A 20,185-nucleotide genomic window follows, 5' to 3' on the forward strand; every position below is an offset into this window, starting at 1 on the left:
CATTATAACATCAAGTTGACAATTTATTAACATAAAATAAAAAAAAATAAAAAAAAATTCAAGATATTTATAAAACAGTTGATTTTCATTACAGATATAAAAGGATAAAACTATATCATTTATCATCATTCAAACAAGAAACAACTTTCATTTACATTTTACACCATACCTTAACTATCTCAACATACACAATTACACATACTTCAACCAACACTATATATATATATATATATATATATATATATATATATATATATATATATATATATATATATATATATATATATATATATATATATATATATATATATATATATATATATATATATATATATATATATATATAAACAATTGTGTTCTTCCATACAGGAATGAAGTTTTGTTTAAGTATTTATCTTTTTTACTCAATGAACTTAATAGGAACATGACTTAACTTGGTCAGATATGTATTTCTTTTTTACTTTAACAACGAGAGCCTTAATGGAAAGTCATGTTTTTAACCTTACTTAGTTGGTATAAAAGTAAAACCAACCTTAACCATAATCGAACCCAAAACCATTCAATTTAATCCCCATTATGTACAGATTCAAATTTCTGACCATTTCTAGACTTCAACTACTAGTTTTTTCTGTCATGCACTTAGCAAAACAATTACATATTTACCCCTAACTCTTACTTGATGGATGAGATTCTTTAATCCCCACATTAGAATTTTTCTTACTCTTGTCTTTCTTTTTGGTCTTGGTGAGGTCACCTACATGAGAAATCTGCATGCTCACACGAAAGTACAAAGCTTTCATCAGCTATTTTACAGGGAAACACAAAGAACCAAAGCCATTCATTAATGTTGTGTTTGGCAGATTAACTGAAAAACCAGCTAGCTTTTGTTTGATAAGCTAGTCGGATGCTGGTGCTAGAGGCGGATCTAAAGCTTTGGAAGTGGGGGAATAGCTAAAAAAATTTACATATAAATACTCCAATTATTTTAAATTTTACTTCAAAGGCCCTTATGTTTTTGAAAAAAAATGGCAGACTAGCTGAATTAATAGTGTTTGGTAAAAAGTAGATGATAAGCTAGATTGGAAATGTAAAACGACATAAATCGACATATATAACTAAAAACTAGCATTAGATTCAATTTTGGACATTATACATATTTGAAATATTTTTGAGAAAGCTATTTTAAAGTAACTTATCAAAAGCTAGCTTATAAGCTACAATAAGCTATTTTTGTGGTTTTACCAAACTGCAAATTACAATAACATAGCTTATAAGCTAGCTTATTTTGATTAGGTCAGAAGGAAACACCCATATATAAGCTTAGCTTTACTAGATTAAGTCTGTTAAGTGAAAAAGAAACAGTATAAAACTGTTAACCTTATACTTGTATACAAACTATATATTTGTAGCAATGTTTTTGTACTTACAATGTGGGATTTCCACTCCATTTGGGTATTATTATTATGCTCATTTGAAACATCACTAGATTGTATTTGTGATTGGTTGCGAACATGCCAGAATATATGAATCAGAACTGCAGCATCAAGAGCAGCATATTCCAGCTGTACATATGCATTTAAATACCACATGTTATAAATGTTTCTTATTAAAAGTAAGTTCAAGAAACAGATAATAATAATAATAATAAACATGGAAAAAGAAAAAACCTGGTTTTGGGTTAAAGGCCGCTCTTCCCAGTTACTGTTTCTTCTTGTCTTATTCAAACCAACACCCAATATTTCCTGTTTTTTAAATATTTCTTTGTGGATTTTATAGTATTTACAGAAAGACGGATCTTCAACATTACAAAATAAAAAACTGTTTTGTTTGCTTTACCTTTGCGAGACCCGAAAGGCCACCACGAGGCTCTTTGAATATGTTTTGAATATCCAATAGCATTTCAAAGCGCTTAAAACAATCAAAATCTTCATAAGATTGAGACAGTTGTTTCATGTCACATTGAAAATTATAACCTGCATCATTAACAACTTCATCTCAAAACTATCACTTACAATTTCACATTGTTCTCATCAAGACATTTTACTTTCAAAATTTTGAAGTTATTAAAGGGTGTTTGGTTATCATGAATATTTAAAGATGTCTCATACCAAGCTTTAAAATTCGAGGCGAATGAAAAATGCGGATTAGACAGCTGTCCAATACATCAGGAGCATCATGAGACAATTTTAACAAGTCAATGATGAAGACCATCTTCTCAGAAGCTATTTGCATTATGGAAACCTGTAAGATTGACAAACAGTGTAACTAATAAAGGGGCTACTAAAACTTTTAATATTATTTCTAATCGTTACTTGATGTAAAAATATCACAAAAATACAACAAATTTTAATTGGTTGACAAGAAATAGGGTTACTAGTACCTTGTTGGCTTTACTTCCCTTTTCATAATTAGGCTTCCATTCACAATCAAGGCCAACAACTTTGCACCCCTCAATATGACACGTGGCATCACGCAGACCAATGGGCTCATCAACCCAAACAATGTTATCGATTGCCAGCTCATCAAGATGCAGATATCGAATATGTGGAAGGCTTACCTCAGCTTCTGTACACCATCAGAAAATGCTCAATAAAAACAGATCCAATGTTCCAAATGTATTAATTATTATATATATATATATATATATATATATATATATATATATATATATATATATATAACATAGTTCTCTGTATAAAGCTAAATAATGGTGATATAATAGCTTACATACCTTTTCCCTTCATGAAACCTTCAAGGGAATATTTATCACAAAGTTCATCTACCTTCTCTGAGTAACCAGCTTCCATTGCCAGATAAACCTTGAACACATTATTATAAGACAAACAAATATTATCAATAAAAAAGTTAATTTATATGATACAAAAATGGCAAATACTACTAGAAGTCACCTACCAAATATTCAAGAAGTTGTCTATCAGATTTTGCCCTCATCTCTGCTATATCCCAGCATCCCTTTTCTGCTAGCTTCTTAAGTGTACTGAAATATCACAGCATAAACAACCTTGTCACTAATGATTACATGAAAAATCAAGATCTTTATAGAAAAATTAGAATACCTTTCTTTACCCATTTGATATACTTGTGGAAACTCTTCACGCAGATCATTTTTCTTTATCAAATCATAAGCTTGTTTTATCATATTCCTGTCTACATAACCCTTAATGAGTAGACAAATCATAGGCTTCCCGATAAATGTTGCCCATTTTTCTGCTGCTCTGTATTCTTTATTTTCCAACATCATATGAAGAAAAGACTCTCCAGAGTGACGAATAGAGAGGTGTTCTAGAAGAGTGACAGCTGCCATATATGATTGAGATTGTAACAGCTTAGAAATAAACTGCTCAACAAAGACATCTGCTATATCTTCAAACCTATCATTCTTCACATCTGAGTGAAACTGAAACATAACCTCTTTGATATCTGTAATTTTAATGTTGAAAACTTCAAGCATTTTCACAAGTATCCTGTCATCATGAATCTTATCACCACGAACAGCAATTATAAACAATTGAGTAGCAAACAACTTTGCTTCATGTAAATCTTCCTGTGTAGTTCCCATTTTCAAACGACGCCTAAGAGCAGCTATCATCAAATGACTAAAACCTTCACAATGTGATTCGAATATTGGAAGTAAAGAGAGACAATGAGCAACAAACACAGCAGGCCCAGGTTTTGGAACATGGTGTAAAGCTTGATGGACCTGATGCTGAAGGGCAAAAAACTTTGCAGTTGCTTTGCATGTGCCTGTTTATCATTTAAGATCTTAGTAACATTCAAAGGAGTTAGTGATGTCTAACAAATTGGAAATGGAGGAAAGAAGAAATTTACCATAAACATAACATTCTTTCAGAAGATATAAGAACACTACTGGAGAAACATTGGTAAGATCAGAATAGGCATGCAGGGATATGGGCCATTCTTGGTTAGTTTTGTCATCAACACCCATAGTTGAAACTTTGAATCCCTAAACACAACAAAAGAGCAGCATGCATGAGTACTTGTATGGAAATCAATGACAACATTACCACTGATCTATGGAACAGAATGCATAAATACTTTGTACGGAAATCCAAAATCCACCAGAATTATATATATATTCTCGCTGCAAAATCAATGGTGTTTTTACTTTTTACACGAACACGAATGTTATGAGAAAATAGTCTAAGTGAACACCAAATGATAGTTGTGCACGCAAAAATAAAAATGTTTTTCGATAAACGAGCAGGCACATTAACCTAACACGAAACTGGCAACATGAGAAGTATGTCGCGCACAATCCGAGGGTTTTAACAATAGAACAGGAAGCCAATTCTTATATTTCGTCCAGAGATCAGCTAAAATCAGACAATCATTAACTCAAATAGATACAGAAACAAGAAAACCCAAATTACATAACATTTTAAACAACAGAAAAATCATGAATTTTAAATCTAATTGACATTGATAGAGTAAACAGGCTTACTTGTTTTTCTTCGCAAAACCAGAATAGAAGTCTGTGATGTTTCTCTGCAAATTAGGTGGGAAGGAGAAAAGCAGGAAACATAAAATCAGTTCAATCCATAGATATTTTGCATTGCTTGTGTAATTGATTATCTTGTGTTTTTTATATTGAAGAATTGAAGATCATAAAAACCCTAAAAAACGGGTGATGGATGAGCATGGCCCACCTGATATTGTTACCAGAAATGGCAACACGACCCAATGTCCTTCTTTGCCACCATCCTCGTGTTATCCAGGGAATTGACTAGAGAGGAATAAATAAAAATGTGTATTTTACGTTTTGCGAGTTAAATAAAGAACAAATTAATGAAATCGTTTTCGTCATTTGCAACAATTACATGTTTGGTCGCTAGTGTTGGGTATTTAGGTTTTAATTTGTTGCGTGTTTACTCCCTTGCAGACATAAAAAACCATATTGCCTTTATAATTTTTTTTAGATTTTTTATTTATTAAATATAGAAGATATATTAAATGATTTATGAATATGTGGCCCACCCTTAAAATTAATAGTCAATCTACCTCCCTCTTTCACATTTTTGTCTCTTATTTTCTTCAAATTAGTCATCATCACTTCTCCCTCATCGGCGACCACTCCAAGTCCGGTGAACCCATGTCCGATGAGCACCTTTTCTAGACCTTATATCTTCCTCCTCCTCCTCCTCCTCCCCCCCCCCCCCCCCCCCCGCCCCCCACCCACCACCCGTTTCTGTAAACTCAACTATAAAATCCACCCATTTGAACTTCCGTTGATTCATACCTCTAAAATCGTCGGAGTTTTGCACATCTAAAGTTGTTGTCGCCGGAGTTCTGCACCTTTAAACCCGACAACAAACTTGCACCTCAAGTCACCCTTAGCTCAGAAGAGTTGTTTGATTTTCAGGTTTAATGTTAGATTATGTTTTAAGGTTAGATGCGTTTGTGTGTCAGCCCTAGCTTCTCCGTTTCCTCCTCTCATTGGAAATGTTAGCAATAACCACCAACGTCTACTTTGCTTCGCATCTAATCCACCTCACAGCCCCAACTCTGCAAATCGAAGTGCCTTCGTGTGCGTATAGCCCTAACTCTGCAAATCGATCCTATGTTTGATTTGGATTCCTGAAATTCAAAATAAGGACACAATTAATTTTGATTTTCATCTTTTGAATTTGTAAAATACGAACGCACCACAAATAATAAAATGTGTCATAATATCAAACATGAACACAACGGTTAATCCATGTAGCATGTTACATACACAAATAAAAAATAATAATAATAAAAAAGTTAATTTTAAAAATAGTTGTTTGTATGCATGTCATATGGATTGTATGTTACAACACAATGATATATGTTTCATATACATGTAATTGGCTCATGTGTAAGACAAAAAAAATACCAATTTGGAATCCATGTTGACATGAATAAGCATAAAATACAAACTTTCAAAACCTATACACAAAAAACATGTGGCGCGTATTGAATAGTCGAGTCTACTGTTGGGCAACTTGAATCAAAATGATAAAGAGAAATATGTAAAACTTGACGCCAACTATATCAGTTGGATTTTTTTTAACAAAATGTATGTTTTCTAGTTATCAATGACAATTTATTTCACAACATATACTAATTGCAAAATGTCTATTTAAAAAAAAAAAAAAAAACAAACAGTCTTCAACTAAAATGCATCTCACAATAATATTGCTATGAAGTAAATGTCCTTGTAAATACTTTCTCGATAATTTTGGCATGTATCTTATCATTTAGTGTAATTAGGTTACACAATAGTATTGCAAAATTCCCAAAATCGTTGTGACATCACATGATTAATGTATCTTAACCAATTTCATGATAAAACAAGACATTCTTGAGAAGTATGATTCGAGAAAACTAACATTTTGAATATAGTTGACTCGATAGATGTTAACCTAGCACTAGGCAAATCTATGATTTTAGTCGGCTTAAAAGGTCACGTTACCATAATGTTCCAACTCACATTTCATAGGTTCATAGTTTTCGATATTTGTTCTATTTCTTCCCTTCTTGGAACTTGCACGAGAGAGTTAAGAGTGAAAGATGGTTATGGTTACGGATGAGCATAAGTAGGCATTTGTCTCATTTCGTTGGACCGAAATCGGCGGTTTCTGTGATGTTATAACCGAACCAATCTAGGCGGTTCTTGAATTTTTGGAACTGATCCCAGAATTGACGGTTCCGGCTCCCGGACCGGGTAACCCGGTTAATTAATTTTTTTAGTTTCATTACTACAAAATAATTCTTTGTCATTGAAACAATAAGTAAACACTATAACTAGTTCATTGCGATACAAGTTACAAATGACAAAAAAAAATCATTTTAAAAGATAATCCAAGTTGTTAAATATAAGTCATAAACCAAAGTTCATGTTATTACTATCAACTTGTTAATGCTATTTAACATCATATCTTTTCAAAAGATATTACCATCACCGCATCACATATGTTCAAATTGTTTTACTATCATGCATTCACATTCACATTAGATCATTTGCTTCGAAACAAAATTTGCAAATATGACTTATTAGAATGTTACCTCCAATATCCAATTAGATACTCTCAACAAATGTTTTAGTCATGAGCATTCTTACGGCTAATTTGTTTAACTATTAAGTATTTTTTTAATTTTAATATTTCGGAACAGGTTCCGATGGTTACTCGATATGTAACGGTTCCTAAAAAATGGAAACCGGAAATGGAAACGGTCTTTGGCAGTTCCCACTTTTAGGAACCAGAACTGGAACCAGTGACCTCGGTTTCGGTTCTAAAACTGATGGTTTCGAGACGGTTTTGGTTCCAAAAGCGGGTACCCACTCTCCGTGCTCACCCCTAGTTCTGGTTATAAATAAATATTGTTATGATTAACTTAAGCAAAAGTTTTTGTCTTCTTGTAATTAGACTCAAATTTGACTTTTTGATATAAATATATCCTGCTTTTAGATTGTATTTTTACTAGAGGTTGTTATGCATATACAGAAATCGATGACTATATTTATCTATACACCAAGAATACCTTTTTATTCATATTGGTGTCTAATTCTGACTTTTAGGAACCATAATCGGAACCAGTGACCTCGGTTTCGGTTCTAAAACCGATGGTTTCGAGACGGTTCTGGTTCCAAAGCGGGTACCCACTCTCCGTGCTCACCCTTAGTTATGGTTATAAATAAATATTGTTATGATTAACTTAAGCAAAAGTTTTTGTCTTCTTGTAATTAGACTCAAATTTGACTTTTGGATATAAATATATCCTGCTTTTAGATTGTATTTTTACTAGAGGTTGTTATGCATATACAGAAATCGATGACTATATTTATCTATACACCAAGAATACCTTTTTATTCATATTGGTGTCTAATTTTGACTTTTAGGTATCGGAGCTCGAATCTTCGTGATTTTTAGGGAATAGCACAAAAGTCACTAACGGTGTGTTTGGTACAGAGAAATGGAATTGCAGCAGAGAATAACAATGCAGAGAAAGAGAATTGACTCAACTGTTTAGTAGAACTGAGAGAAATGTTTTTGAGAATTATTTCGCTTGTTCGGTTGTATTGAAAAGTGAAATGGAGATGAGTTTTTTACGTTGTTTATTCATTTTCAAACAATATTTTTTTTATAAAAATACATTATGATGTATGTTAATTTGTCATAATATGCATCTTGTATGTTTATAATTTTTCATTGTAACCTTACTTGTTATCAAATAATTTATTTTATTTTCAATTAGTATTATTTTATGTACATCTTGTATTGAAATACATATTTTCTAATATAAATGAATAACGTACGAATAGATCTAAACTTAAAGAAATATGAAAATCATTAAACATAGTATCAACACCTGATAATGAATAATGAAATTTACATAAAAACATGGAATAAATTAATTGTTGGCTTGCCTTGCACTCCAATCAGTAAACATAGTATTAGCAAGAAGATCTCAACAATCAGTCCATCCTTGCAATTTGTCTATTTCGTACAATATGTTGTTCCAAAGGGGATTGTGTCATCTACATATATACAAGCAAGAGTTAGACAAAAATGTAAAAAATGCTGAAATATTACACAACAATCCTAACGATCCATGTTTAGAGGTGTATACTCTGCCAAAACTAAACCAAATAAGCTATTTTTTTAACCCGAAACATAGAAAACACAGAGGACTACAATCTGGAAAATCAATCACCTCAATCTGAGCTTGTATGAAGATTTTATGATGTTTCAAAGTTGGACAAAAAGGTTATACAAAATGCTGAAATACTATACAACAATCCTAACAACCCCCGTTTAGGGCTACATAACTCAGGGAAATCATAATCAATTAAGCTGTTTTTTTGTGCCTAACATGTAGCCAAGATAGTGGAGTACAATTTGGAGAAAAACTCAGCCGTTTCCGAAATCGTATGAGGATTCTATGGCTATTCAAAGTTGGGAAAATTTTCTAAAAAAGATGAAATATTAAAAAACAGCTCTAACAGACCCTATTTAGGGTTGTATAACTCAGCCAAATATTAATCAATTAAGTTGTTTTTGGAGCCTAACATGTAGCCAACATAGAGGAGTAGAATCTGGGAAAAAAACCAGCCTGTTCCAAGATCGTATAAGGATTCTATGGCTGTTCAAAGTTGGGAAAATTTTCTAAAAAAACTGAAATAGTAAAAAACAGCATCAACAGTCCATGTTAAGGGCTGTATAACCTAGCTAAATCTTAATCAATTAAGCTATTTTTTAGCCTAATATGTAGCCAAGACAGAGGACTACAACCTGCTAAAACAATCAAGACATTTCGAGCTAGTATGAAGATTTCATGGTTGTTCAAAGTTGGACAAAAATACTAAAAAAAGTAGAAATAGTAAACAATTGCTTTTGTAGATAAGTTCAAGCAAAACCTATTAAAAAACTACAATTGTGTCGTTGATTTTTTTTTTTTTTGACAATCAAACAATTATCTACTACAATTGAGAGAAATCAGAGAGGTATCAAGCATTAATCAAAGAATGATGATCGAGGATATCAAACCCTAATCGAATGGTTAAATGCTTACCAGGAACTGCTTCACTGATCGAGAATCACCAAAACAAAATTGCTTTAAAATCAAATGAATGAGGGGATATGTTGTAACGAAGAAATTGTCAGGGAACGAACTTGGAACGTGAGGGAGAAAGCCTTCTTTTCTTCTATTTCTCCGCCCTCTTTCTTATTTCTCCGCTTTTTTTCATTTCTCTATTAGCAATTTCCCACTATTTCTCTACTAAAAATAGAGAATTAAAAACAGTGAAAGAGAATCAAATCTCTAATCTCTAAATATTATTAAAAGAGAAACTTTATGACATCATCTTAAATAATTTGGACGTTTGATTGTATTTCAATCTTATTTTTTCCACTCTTAGATCAAATTGCTGACATCATCTTTCTCATACGGAATGTATTTAATTCCAATAAATGTTTTCTAGTCATCAAACAATAACTTACGTTCGTTGAAATTGAATGTATTTAATTTTAATAAAATTTTTCCATATTTTAAATCTTGAATTTCTGGTTATGAAGATTTTAATATGGTCAATTTTAAAGGCATATTACTAACAAACCATTTCAATCAAGGCATTAATATCAACCATTAATATAAATCCGTTTATATTAGTAAACCATTAATAAAAAATCTATTTTAATTAGGAAATCATTAATACCAAATAATCATATTCAAATTATCACATACATATACGATTCATCCTTGAATCTGTGACTCACACTTATTTTCAATTGTTTCTTTTCTTCAAACCTTCTCCTACAATATCATTTTTATTGCTTATAACTTTCATCGTCATTCTCTGCTTCAAAAATTCGCTCTTGTGCACTAGAAGGTTAGTACCTTCTTTTGTTTTTTATATTTTTTTTTGTTCGTATATCAAATATATGTATTCATATATTTCGATTTTCTTTGTCACAAATTACATGAAATCAGTTAACTATTTTTTGAAACTTTTCAAATAAACAGGAAAATATATTACGTACCTTTAACAAAACATAATTTAACTATCTTGGGAACTGATATTAATTACGAAAATGTTACTTTTATATATTAGAGATGATTATGATTTTTTTTTTAATTTTTATGTCATAAGAATCCAATTAGTTTTGGCATGATTTTAAAATATCATTGAAATTATTATGTTTTTGTATATCATACTAACCTACTTTTTTATCTTTATATGGTAACAATAAAATTTATAAATTTACACAACAAATATACATATTTCAAATTTTGTAATATTATTATACCTTACAAAATACAACTCCCTCCAAAATATTTTTCGCCAGTAATTTCATCCATAATTTCATCATATTTAAATTTGAATTTTCTTTATATAAATTTTTTTAATGATCCTGATTTTTTTCCTCCAAAAATATATCAAGCATTTACATCTTAGATAATGTTGCCCCATAATAATTATTACTTTCAAAAAATATATACGTTTAATGAGGAATTTGATTTAATGAAGGAAGTAAATGTTAATTAAAACGAGATATATATTCCATAATTATTACACGAGTTTATTAAAAAAATTAATATCAAGGTGTAAACATTAAACATTTTAAAAGCGAAATTCCATAATACATACAAACGATGATGTTGTACAATGAAATATAAAATTGAATAGACTAAAAAAAACTATTATGACAGTTAATCTTGAAAATAACATAGTTATGAAAAATTATAAAGTAAGATAAAAATTATAAGATAATAGGAGATTTATAAAAAAGTACAATTAGTAAAAGCGTTACGGTTATTAGAAAAAAATAAAACTGTTAAGATTAATAAAAATACAATATATAAACTAAATTATCACAATATACCAAATTACATTGATGATATACTAAGATTATTTAAAGTTGCGCCAAAACTAATGTAAAGTTCTTGCGAACACCAAATAAATAAGAACAAACATAAAAGCTAGCATGTCAAAATTGAATCATTTTTCCACAAAAGATATTAAGTTTTCACTTTTTTTAATTTTGACATTAAGTTTTAATTTTTTTTTTCAATTTTGACACTCTATTTTTTTGTTCCAGATCGAAGAACATTTTTTCAATTTTGTTCAGTGTTGACCATTTTCCATTTGAAACATCTAATTTTTTTAATTATATTTTAAACCATGTAAATACATTTTTTATAAATACGATGTTTTTTTTACATTCAAACCATAATGTTATGCATAAATAAGTATTAGTTATACAAATATGTGTAAAATCTACGACAAAAAAAAGATAACAATAATAAGACAAAACTTCAAAAATGGTCCCTATGGTTTCTGAAAATCTGAAGTTTAGTCCCTAATTTTTAAAAACCTCACAGATGGTCTCTGTGGTTTCAAAACTTTTAACAAATAATCATTTTTCGCTAACTCCGTTAACTTTTGGTCGTTAAGTGAAGGGCATTTCTGTCATTTCACTAGCACAAAGACCATTTATAAAGTTATGCCTTATTTTAAAAATAAAAAATAAAAGTAAAAAATAATTGTTTAATATACAAATGCTCTCTCTCTCTCTCTCTCTCTCTTGTGTCGTTGGAAAAGTCAAAGGACAGATGTCACTCTCCGTTCAAGTTACTTCTAGCAACCCTACACCTCCTTCTTTCTTCATAAATTTCCACCCTTAAACACCCTCTACTCTCTTGTTTTGCATCAACCAACACACCCCAACACCTCCCTAACCTGTTCCCATCCTCTATTATCAGTAACAAAAAACAAGGGAAAACCAGCAACAGGAGGTTGCCGGAGTGCCTACTGCCACCTCCTGCCATCCAAGCACCACCCATCCTAGTGCTTCTGTTGTGCTGCTACTTAGCTTTCTCCATCTCTCCCTTCCTCCCTCTCTCGTCACCCATCGCCAATCAAAATAAACAGTGAAGGCAACAAAGTTGCCGCCTCGTTTCTCACTTCATCGACGATAAGGACCAACATAGCCGACAACGGCAATCCCTCTGCCTCCCTCCTGTCGTAACCCACCACCACCCAACGTCATTTTCACTGTTGCTTCCTCTTGGTCCCTTGTCGAGCATCAGACAACAAAAACAAAGCAGTAAGGCCGCCCACTGCCACCAATAACAGCCACCACCGCTACTGCATTCCGCCGTCGTTGCCCTGCTGTCGTCGGTAAGCCATCTCCACCCTTGTCATTTCGATTTCGATAAACCTAAGTCGATGTCCAGACGTGACCAAGAGACCCAACGATTGGTCTCGATTTTTGTTGAATCTCAAACCTGCAAATCACGATTGGTAACGAATTTGGTTGAAACTGGGGTGTGGGTTCTTGTGTTCATTGTATAGTTTAGGGATGAACGAACTTGTTTTGCCACGTATTCCTATTTGATTTTGGGTTTTTGAGATCTATCTGGTGAAGATGAAAGGAAGCAGGCAATGGAGAGAGAGATGGGGGGAGGGGGAGAGAGAGAGGGGGGGAGAGAGAGAGGGGGGAGAGAGAGAGAGAGAACCTTTAATATTAAATAATTATATATATTTTTTAAATAAGGCAAAACTTATAAATGATCCATGTGGTAGTGAAATGACATAAATACCCCTCACTTGACGGCCAAAAGCTAACCGAGTTAGCGAAAATGACCATTTGTTAAAAATTTTGAAACCACAAGGACCATCTGTGAGGTTTTTAAAAATTAGGAACTAAACTTCAAATTTTCAAAAACCACAGAGACCATTTTTGAAGTTTTGTCTAATAATAATATTTCATAAGAGATAATTGATAAAATTTTGTTATTCTTGTTCCATGTTTATGGTTAATTTGGTTCTCATGATATGAATTAATTGTCTTATATTGTTATGAGTAAGGATTTTTTAGACATAAACTATTATAATATATATTAAATTTAGAAGATCTTGGACTTTTAAGGGCTTTTGATATAAAAGTCCTTAAGTTTTCCAATTTTATATGTTAAATTTAGAAGATCTTGGACTTGGCTTTTGACATAAAAGTCCTTAAGTTTTCCAGTGACGATTTTTGGTTCATTTATGCTTAATTTTTTCAAACTTTTTTCCATTTAGTGTAGCCTAACCAACTTATCAGTTTTGTTTTAAAAGGTCCCTCGTCATTTTATTTTGCATTCTAAGGGCATAAAATTTATATTAACCTGTTTATTTAGTCATTTTGACCCATTATAAACGGTTACACTGTCTATGTGGATTTTTCTTTTGTTTTAGTTCATTAAAAATCAATTTAAGTCTACGTGGCTTTTCTTTAGTTTTACTTTAAATTAAAAAATCAATTTATGTATTGTGCAGTTCGCTCTAGTCGTTTTCTTCACAATACCAACCCTAGTTTTTTCACCAATACAATTCCCAATTCTTATTACCCACCTGTGATCTCATCTCTCTTCGAATCTAAGCTTTCAACATCCGATCACATCCGTCGGCTATGCTTCGTCTTCCGTTCCTTTTCTACCACTCGACGCCACCTGACTCATCAAATGCAAAATCGGCGACTCTCGACATGCACCGTAACGTTCAACCATATCGTCTGATCCATCCAGCGGAGTCCCATGAAATCGAATTTGTTATTACTAATCTGATTACACCATAACGTTCAATTCATGATCATCTTCAAAGAGGTTCCTATCTATCTGTTGATGATAGTTCACACGTCTTAAGATCTCCATACAATTCTTACACTTGTAGCTTCTATAGTTTCCAAAGCAATGCATGTTGGTTTGCAATTTGGTTCACAAACTCCAAGGAAAGCGCCATGGTCTAGACAGCCAACTGACACACCTGTCAATATGACATTTATGAGAAACAAAGCCATGGTTTTGACTAATATGGATGGAATGCTCGTGTGGGAAACAAACACAACATCAACAGATGTCAATAGAGTAGTCTTGCTAAATGCAAGTAATCTTGTATTGAAGAAAAAAAGAGGTCTGATTCTTTGGCAAAGTTTTGATTACCCAACAGTTATTCTTTTGCCTTCTCAAACACTTGGTATCTGCTTTAAGAAGAGGAAGTTTTGAATCTGGGTATTTTGGTTTGAGCTATAACAACATTAACGTTTTAACACATTTTTGATGGCCCAGAAATATCAAGTGTGTACTTTCCCAATCCTGATCCTGGATAAAATGTGTGGGCTTATGGAAGAACCTCCTACAACAGTAGCAGAATCGAAGTATTCAACGATTTTGGTGCATTTAGCTCAACGATGGGTGGTAGTTTAATGCTACAGATCTAAGCTTTGGGATCAGAAGAAGGTTAACAATAAACTACCATGGTAACTTCAAAATCTATAGCTGGAACGAGTCAATTGGGTTATGGTCGATGTTGCTTTAGGATCAATCTTCTCAAAAAACACATCTTAACATTGCTTGGCAATGACATGCGATCAATGTTCTAAACAAAAAAAGACATCTCCTTGTTATCATCTCTGATGGGGTACGACCACTGCCACCCTTCTTCTCCCCCTCTTTACCAGAAAATCCCTCTGGCAACCCATCAGGAAGATTATACCACTCTAACGGTGGTTATATGCCTCCTTGTGCACCTGAAAGTTCGAACTATAAATCAAATAATCTTACGATACTGAAGATCTAGTAAAGACAGGAGTAACAGTTCTAGTAACATTTAATACCTTGACCTTCAGTTGTGTATTTTCTTGGCAACCCGCCTTCATGATCGATGCTGGAAGATGTAAGCTGGAACTCATCGTTTGCATTCCCCAAGCTAACAGTATAATGCCCTAATCCTTTGTGGCAGCCATGCCATTTAATGAAAATAACTTTCTTCGTCGTCTGCCTCATATCTAAGAACCCCCTGGCCAGCTGTTGAAGCTCGACAGCCGGCGCAAACTGGTCACAAAATCCGACCAGGTCATAGCGTCAACAGCCGAGGCTCCCAACGAGTCACCGACGGACTCCCACCAATCTCTAGCTCGGTCTCTCAAACATCCTGCTGTAAATCTTACCTTCGACCCCTCATGGCAGAAGCTAGTCAACTGTGCAGACTCAATGTCTGCAATCCATCGCCTGGCAGCTATGGGGTCCTTCGCCCCGTGAAAATCCGGCGCACCACTGCCCCTGAAGTCCTTAAAGGACAGTGTGCGGGATCCTGACTGGCCAGATGCCATGTCACTCCTGAACGCCCTGAGGCGGTCCTCCATCTGCTCAACTATCCTTTCCTTGATCGACCCGAAAATGATGGGGGTCGACTCAAGGATTCCCCTGGTGATCTCTGATGCGATGAACTCGCGTACCCTCTCATCTACTGGCTCGGATCCTGATCCCGAACCCGATCCCTCTCCAGAACTGCCACCCGCTGGCCTCTGACGTAGTACCACCATTCTGCAATACACACAGACAACCATTAGTGATACTGATACCTCTAAAGGGATCACATATATTTCAAGTTCCCCGGTCTTGTCTCGGCCTTCCTTAGTTCGGGTACGGATCCTCTGCTTTCAGTAGTACGGGCCCATACTACCTTCCACATCTATCCGTACCTTCTTCAAGGACTTCCTCGACTCCACCAGATCCCTTTCACTACTGCTAATCACTGCTATTCCCATTCTAGGCTTTCCCTAGGGAAAATATCTGACTCCACCAAAATCGGTCCTCAGCTGCTGAAGGCTTCCTTGTAATGCCAATTATCCATTAACTGAATACCATCACATGTGATTAGGCTCAAATAATCCTTCGAGTAACATACTCGTCCCTACAACGGTTAGACTCAAACAAGAGCTGCGCAATAGGGCTAAATCCAACACTCTGAGATTATTCAACCCTGATCACATGTAATGTGACGTATTCACCTAATGACTAACTCCCATCACTCAGAGTCCCACAAAGCACAAAGCAAGCTGCATTCGGACGTAGGAAAGCTACTCAAGCAAATATGTCCTCATAGTGAGAAGCTGAACTAGCATATAATGCTACGCTCATACTACCAGGCATAACCTAAATAGGCTATCCTACTACTGTCTACTCAATACTAGCATGCAATTCTCATAAGCTGAAGCACATAAAGCATGCACATAAGGCATCACTCTTAGATCCTTAGTCCTATTCTAGCATGCCGTTCTACTGAAACTGTAAAGCATAACATAAACTTGTATGGGTACTTTGGGGAATACTTACTTGAGCTTGGCCGGTCGCGCACATCACACACTTCGTTCTTTCTTAAAACTCTTTACTTAATCCTTTAGAAAACTTTTTCTTTTTTGAAATTCCTTAATCCCTTGATTTGAGTTCAGACACCCCCGAAGGTGTGTCCGAATCCCTCAAACCAGGGCTCTGATACCAACTTGTAACGACCAAAAATTTTCTTTTTAAATCAATACTTTAGAAAACAATTGTAATTAAAACAGTGTCTGGTCAAACCATTTCATAACATACATCGTGTCTGAAAACCGAAATATGAAAACAATCAACTATCAGAGTACAAAATCCCAGAATGACTCATGGTGCGGAAAACAATGTGCGTGTATGATGTGTCGCTATCGCACCAGCTCCTCCCCCCTTGAAGAAGAGGTACCTGAAAACAAAACTGTAAACCGTAAGCACGAAGCTTAGTGAGTTCCCCACTGTACCACATACCATATAACCACATATCATACATATATTGTCAGACATATTTGGGTGCCCGACCTACCCCTTCGGTCCTCTCGACCGGATACTAACTAGCATATCTGGGTGTTGGCCTCCCCTTCGGCCCTCTCGACCGGATACTGACTTGCATATCTGGGTGCTGGTCTCCCCTTCGGTCCTCTCGACCGGATGTTGGGGACTATTTCACCCCCTACTACTACCATATAACACGTATCACATAATCTATCTAGCATGGCTAGGCATGAATGCCCCTTCGGCCCTATCGACCGGTAATTTGGGGACTATCTCCCCTACTGTCACTAGCACATAGCATCATATCATACTAGCACATAAACATATCACAGGTAGTAGCAACCCTAGATGAATATCACAGAGACAATCATCTAATCATACAACTCCTACTGGTGGGCCGGCATTGTGGCCGTAGACCCACTGTTACCGGAAGGTAACTCACCTCGAAAAGTAGCTGTTGAAAGTCTGCTTGCTAAGCGCCTGAATGCTGAACCGGTAATCCTCTGGCTATGAATCATAAACATAGGTTAGCCACTCATAAATACCCTTAGGTCAAATGACTGACCCACCCATGGTCCAAGGTCAACTCCTTGGTCAAAGTCAACTTTCCAGTTGACTGGACTCCCCGAGTCATGGCACAGACTCACCGAGTCCTTCTCCTACTAACCCGGTCCTACTCGACAAGTCCCTCTTCCCACTCACTGAGTCACCCTTAACTCACTACTTGGGACTATAGAACCGACTCGCGATCCGACTCGCCGAGTCCAAGAACAACTCGTTGAGTCCCCACGAGCAGATCTCCTACTCGCTTCCAAATCCTCACTAGAGCATCCTTTTTGAGGATTTGGGTTTCTGGGACTATTGCTACACGCTAAATTGTCAACTCCGCATGCAGATACGAAGGGTTGGACCTCCAACACTTAAACCCCTCTTACTCAGTAACAGTTCATATGACTCGCCGAGTTTGAAGAACAACTCGTCGAGTTCCAGGCAATCTTAATAGGACTCGCCGAGTTGTTCATCCAACTCGCCGAGTCTAAGACCATCTTCATAGAACTCGCCGAGTTCCACTTTGGGACTTGTCGATTCCCTTCGACCCACTCCCCATACAAACCAAAAATGAGACATGCAACATTTCCAAACCATATATCTATGCTCCTAGGGCATGCTTATCATGTAAAGTTGCAAACTTTACGTGCATGCATGGCCTTATAAGCTCAAAAAGGCAAATCCAAGCTCTTTAAGAGGTCACACACTCAATAGGGACCTCAATAACTCCAACCACAGAGACTTTACACTTCTAAGATGTCCATAAGGTTCAATTCTGAAGTCCTTTCAGAACATAGAGCATAAACACATGGAGATTGAGGTTTTAGGGCTTGAAAACCACTAATTTGGGACAAGAAGGGAATCTAATGAACTAGTGATCAAGGTAGGAACTTTTCTACCTGAATGGAAGCCTCTTGCAGGGTAGATGTCGGATCTACTTCCCCTCCTTGCACTTTTCCACCACCTTCTTCCTCTCTTAAGCTTCAAACTTCCTTCACAAGGCCAAAATCACTCACAAGGACAAAAAGGGGCTAGGGTTTCGCTCTACAGCTCTTCTGGAAGTGTTAGGGACAAGGGAGGCTGAGTTAGAGGGCTTAAATAAGGTGCAAACACCCGGGTTAGGGTTTTTGCCCTAACAGGGCCTACTCGCCGAGTCCAAAGCTTAGACCTCGCATCTCATCCCGCTCCTACTCGGCGAGTTGGTCCTTCAACTCGCCGAGTCCAAGGCAAAATGAATGACTTAAGAAATATTAATTACAAGGAATACGTACGAGGAACCAGGTGCTACAAATCTTCCGCACTTATTTTAGACTTCGTCCTCGAAGTTTGCTGCTCGATCCTGAAATAGCTCGGGGTAGTGCTCCATCATCTCTTCCACCGGATCCCAAGTCCACTCTGATCCCTTTCGGTGCTGCCATTGCACCTTCACGAGTTCCACCCTCTTGTTCCTCAGATCCTTCGACTTCCCGTCGAGGATTGCCATAGGCCGCTAGATGTAATTCAGGATGTCATCGACCTGAATATCCTCCAAAGGCACCACTACCGAGTTATCCACCAAACACTTCCGCAACTGAGAGACGTGGAAAGTATTGTGGATCTGGCTGAGTTCGGTTGGCAGATCCAACCTATACGCCACTGTAACGCCCGGGTTTCAGGGCTAAGCATATTTGTCAATATAATAGTCTAGGTCAACTATTGTAACTCTTTTTGAAGTAATAAAGAAGAAATATTTGAGTATTATGTGAATTATGTGAATTTTTATGCTTATTATGTATTTATAAATATTTAATAAATAAAAGATAAAAATAAGCGTCAAAATTAAAGTGTGAGATAAGCCCGATATCTTTACATAAATTTGTAGTGGTCGAAACAAGTATTTCGGGGTTATAAAGAACGCCGAAATCTAAGTTATAACGAAGAAGTTATGGCCCGTCGAAGTTTTACGGCAAAACCGGCACGGCACCGGGAGACGTAAATAGTGAATTTACGATGGATGAATTTTTAGCCTTAGTAATCTAAACCAAAGTTGTATTATATGTTAAACCAAGAACATCCATAAAAAGAACGCCCAAATCTGACTTCGTATGAGGAAGTTATGAATTTTCTAAGATTTGACATAGTATTGCACGGCCCGAAACTCGAATTTTAGTTCGAGCGGTTTTGGCTTACGCGACCTAAACGAGAGTTGAAGATCTCATTAATAGGAACTCAACGGTAAAAAGATAGACGAAAACGGATTCCGTATGAAGGAGTTACGAATTCTTCGCGGTCATTTAGCAGTCTAAACTCTTCCTACTGTTAAATTTGAGATCGGTCAAGAATTAGCCGACGAAGTATAAATGAAAGTTGTAGACTTGTTTTTACCTACGCGTGGATATAAAGAACGTCGAAAACGGAGTTCGTATGCGAAAGTTATGAATTTTTAAAAATCGGTTGATTTCCACCCTATGTGCGATGCCACGTGTCAGCACCAGGCTGCGCCTGGCTGTAG

At 35.4% G+C, this 20,185-nt stretch overlaps 1 protein-coding gene across 3 annotated transcripts; it reads right to left on the reverse strand.

The window, feature by feature from the left end:
- Positions 1–477: 477 nt before the first annotated feature.
- On the reverse strand, positions 478–4,821 carry LOC111908721 (uncharacterized). Of its 3 annotated transcripts, XM_023904524.3 has the most exons (12): positions 4,689–4,821; positions 4,484–4,527; positions 3,850–3,985; positions 3,078–3,765; positions 2,914–2,998; positions 2,732–2,819; positions 2,381–2,565; positions 2,109–2,241; positions 1,837–1,973; positions 1,668–1,742; positions 1,428–1,562; positions 478–767 (listed from the first exon to the last, which is right to left on the reverse strand). In XM_023904524.3, exons 3-12 carry the CDS (start codon positions 3,965–3,967, stop codon positions 666–668), a joined length of 1,746 nt encoding a protein of 581 aa, XP_023760292.1. In that variant the 5' UTR covers positions 3,968–3,985; positions 4,484–4,527; positions 4,689–4,821; the 3' UTR covers positions 478–665. The 3 variants fall into 3 exon arrangements, with proteins under 3 accessions (XP_023760292.1, XP_023760293.1, XP_052627505.1); XM_023904525.3 differs by lacking the exon at positions 4,689–4,821 and having other exon boundaries at positions 2,381–2,562; positions 4,484–4,680; XM_052771545.1 differs by lacking the exon at positions 4,689–4,821 and having other exon boundaries at positions 4,484–4,678.
- Between the last annotated feature and the right edge of the window lie 15,364 nt (positions 4,822–20,185).

This window comes from Lactuca sativa, chromosome 5 (assembly GCF_002870075.4).
Source record: "Lactuca sativa cultivar Salinas chromosome 5, Lsat_Salinas_v11, whole genome shotgun sequence".
Classification (NCBI taxonomy): domain Eukaryota; kingdom Viridiplantae; phylum Streptophyta; class Magnoliopsida; order Asterales; family Asteraceae; genus Lactuca; species Lactuca sativa.

What these genes read in the sequence shown, in the direction of transcription:
- LOC111908721 (XM_023904524.3), bottom strand. Translation starts at nt 3,967, where the DNA reads ATGGGTGTTGATGACAAAACTAACCAAGAATGGCCCATATCCCTGCAT. An exon ending in GCCTCGAATTTTAAAGCTTG is followed by an intron (nt 1,974 to 2,108) that starts GTATGAGACATC and finishes TTAATGATGCAG; the next exon opens with GTTATAATTTTCAATGTGAC. An exon ending in GCCTTTCGGGTCTCGCAAAG is followed by an intron (nt 1,743 to 1,836) that starts GTAAAGCAAACA and finishes TTTAAAAAACAG; the next exon opens with GAAATATTGGGTGTTGGTTT.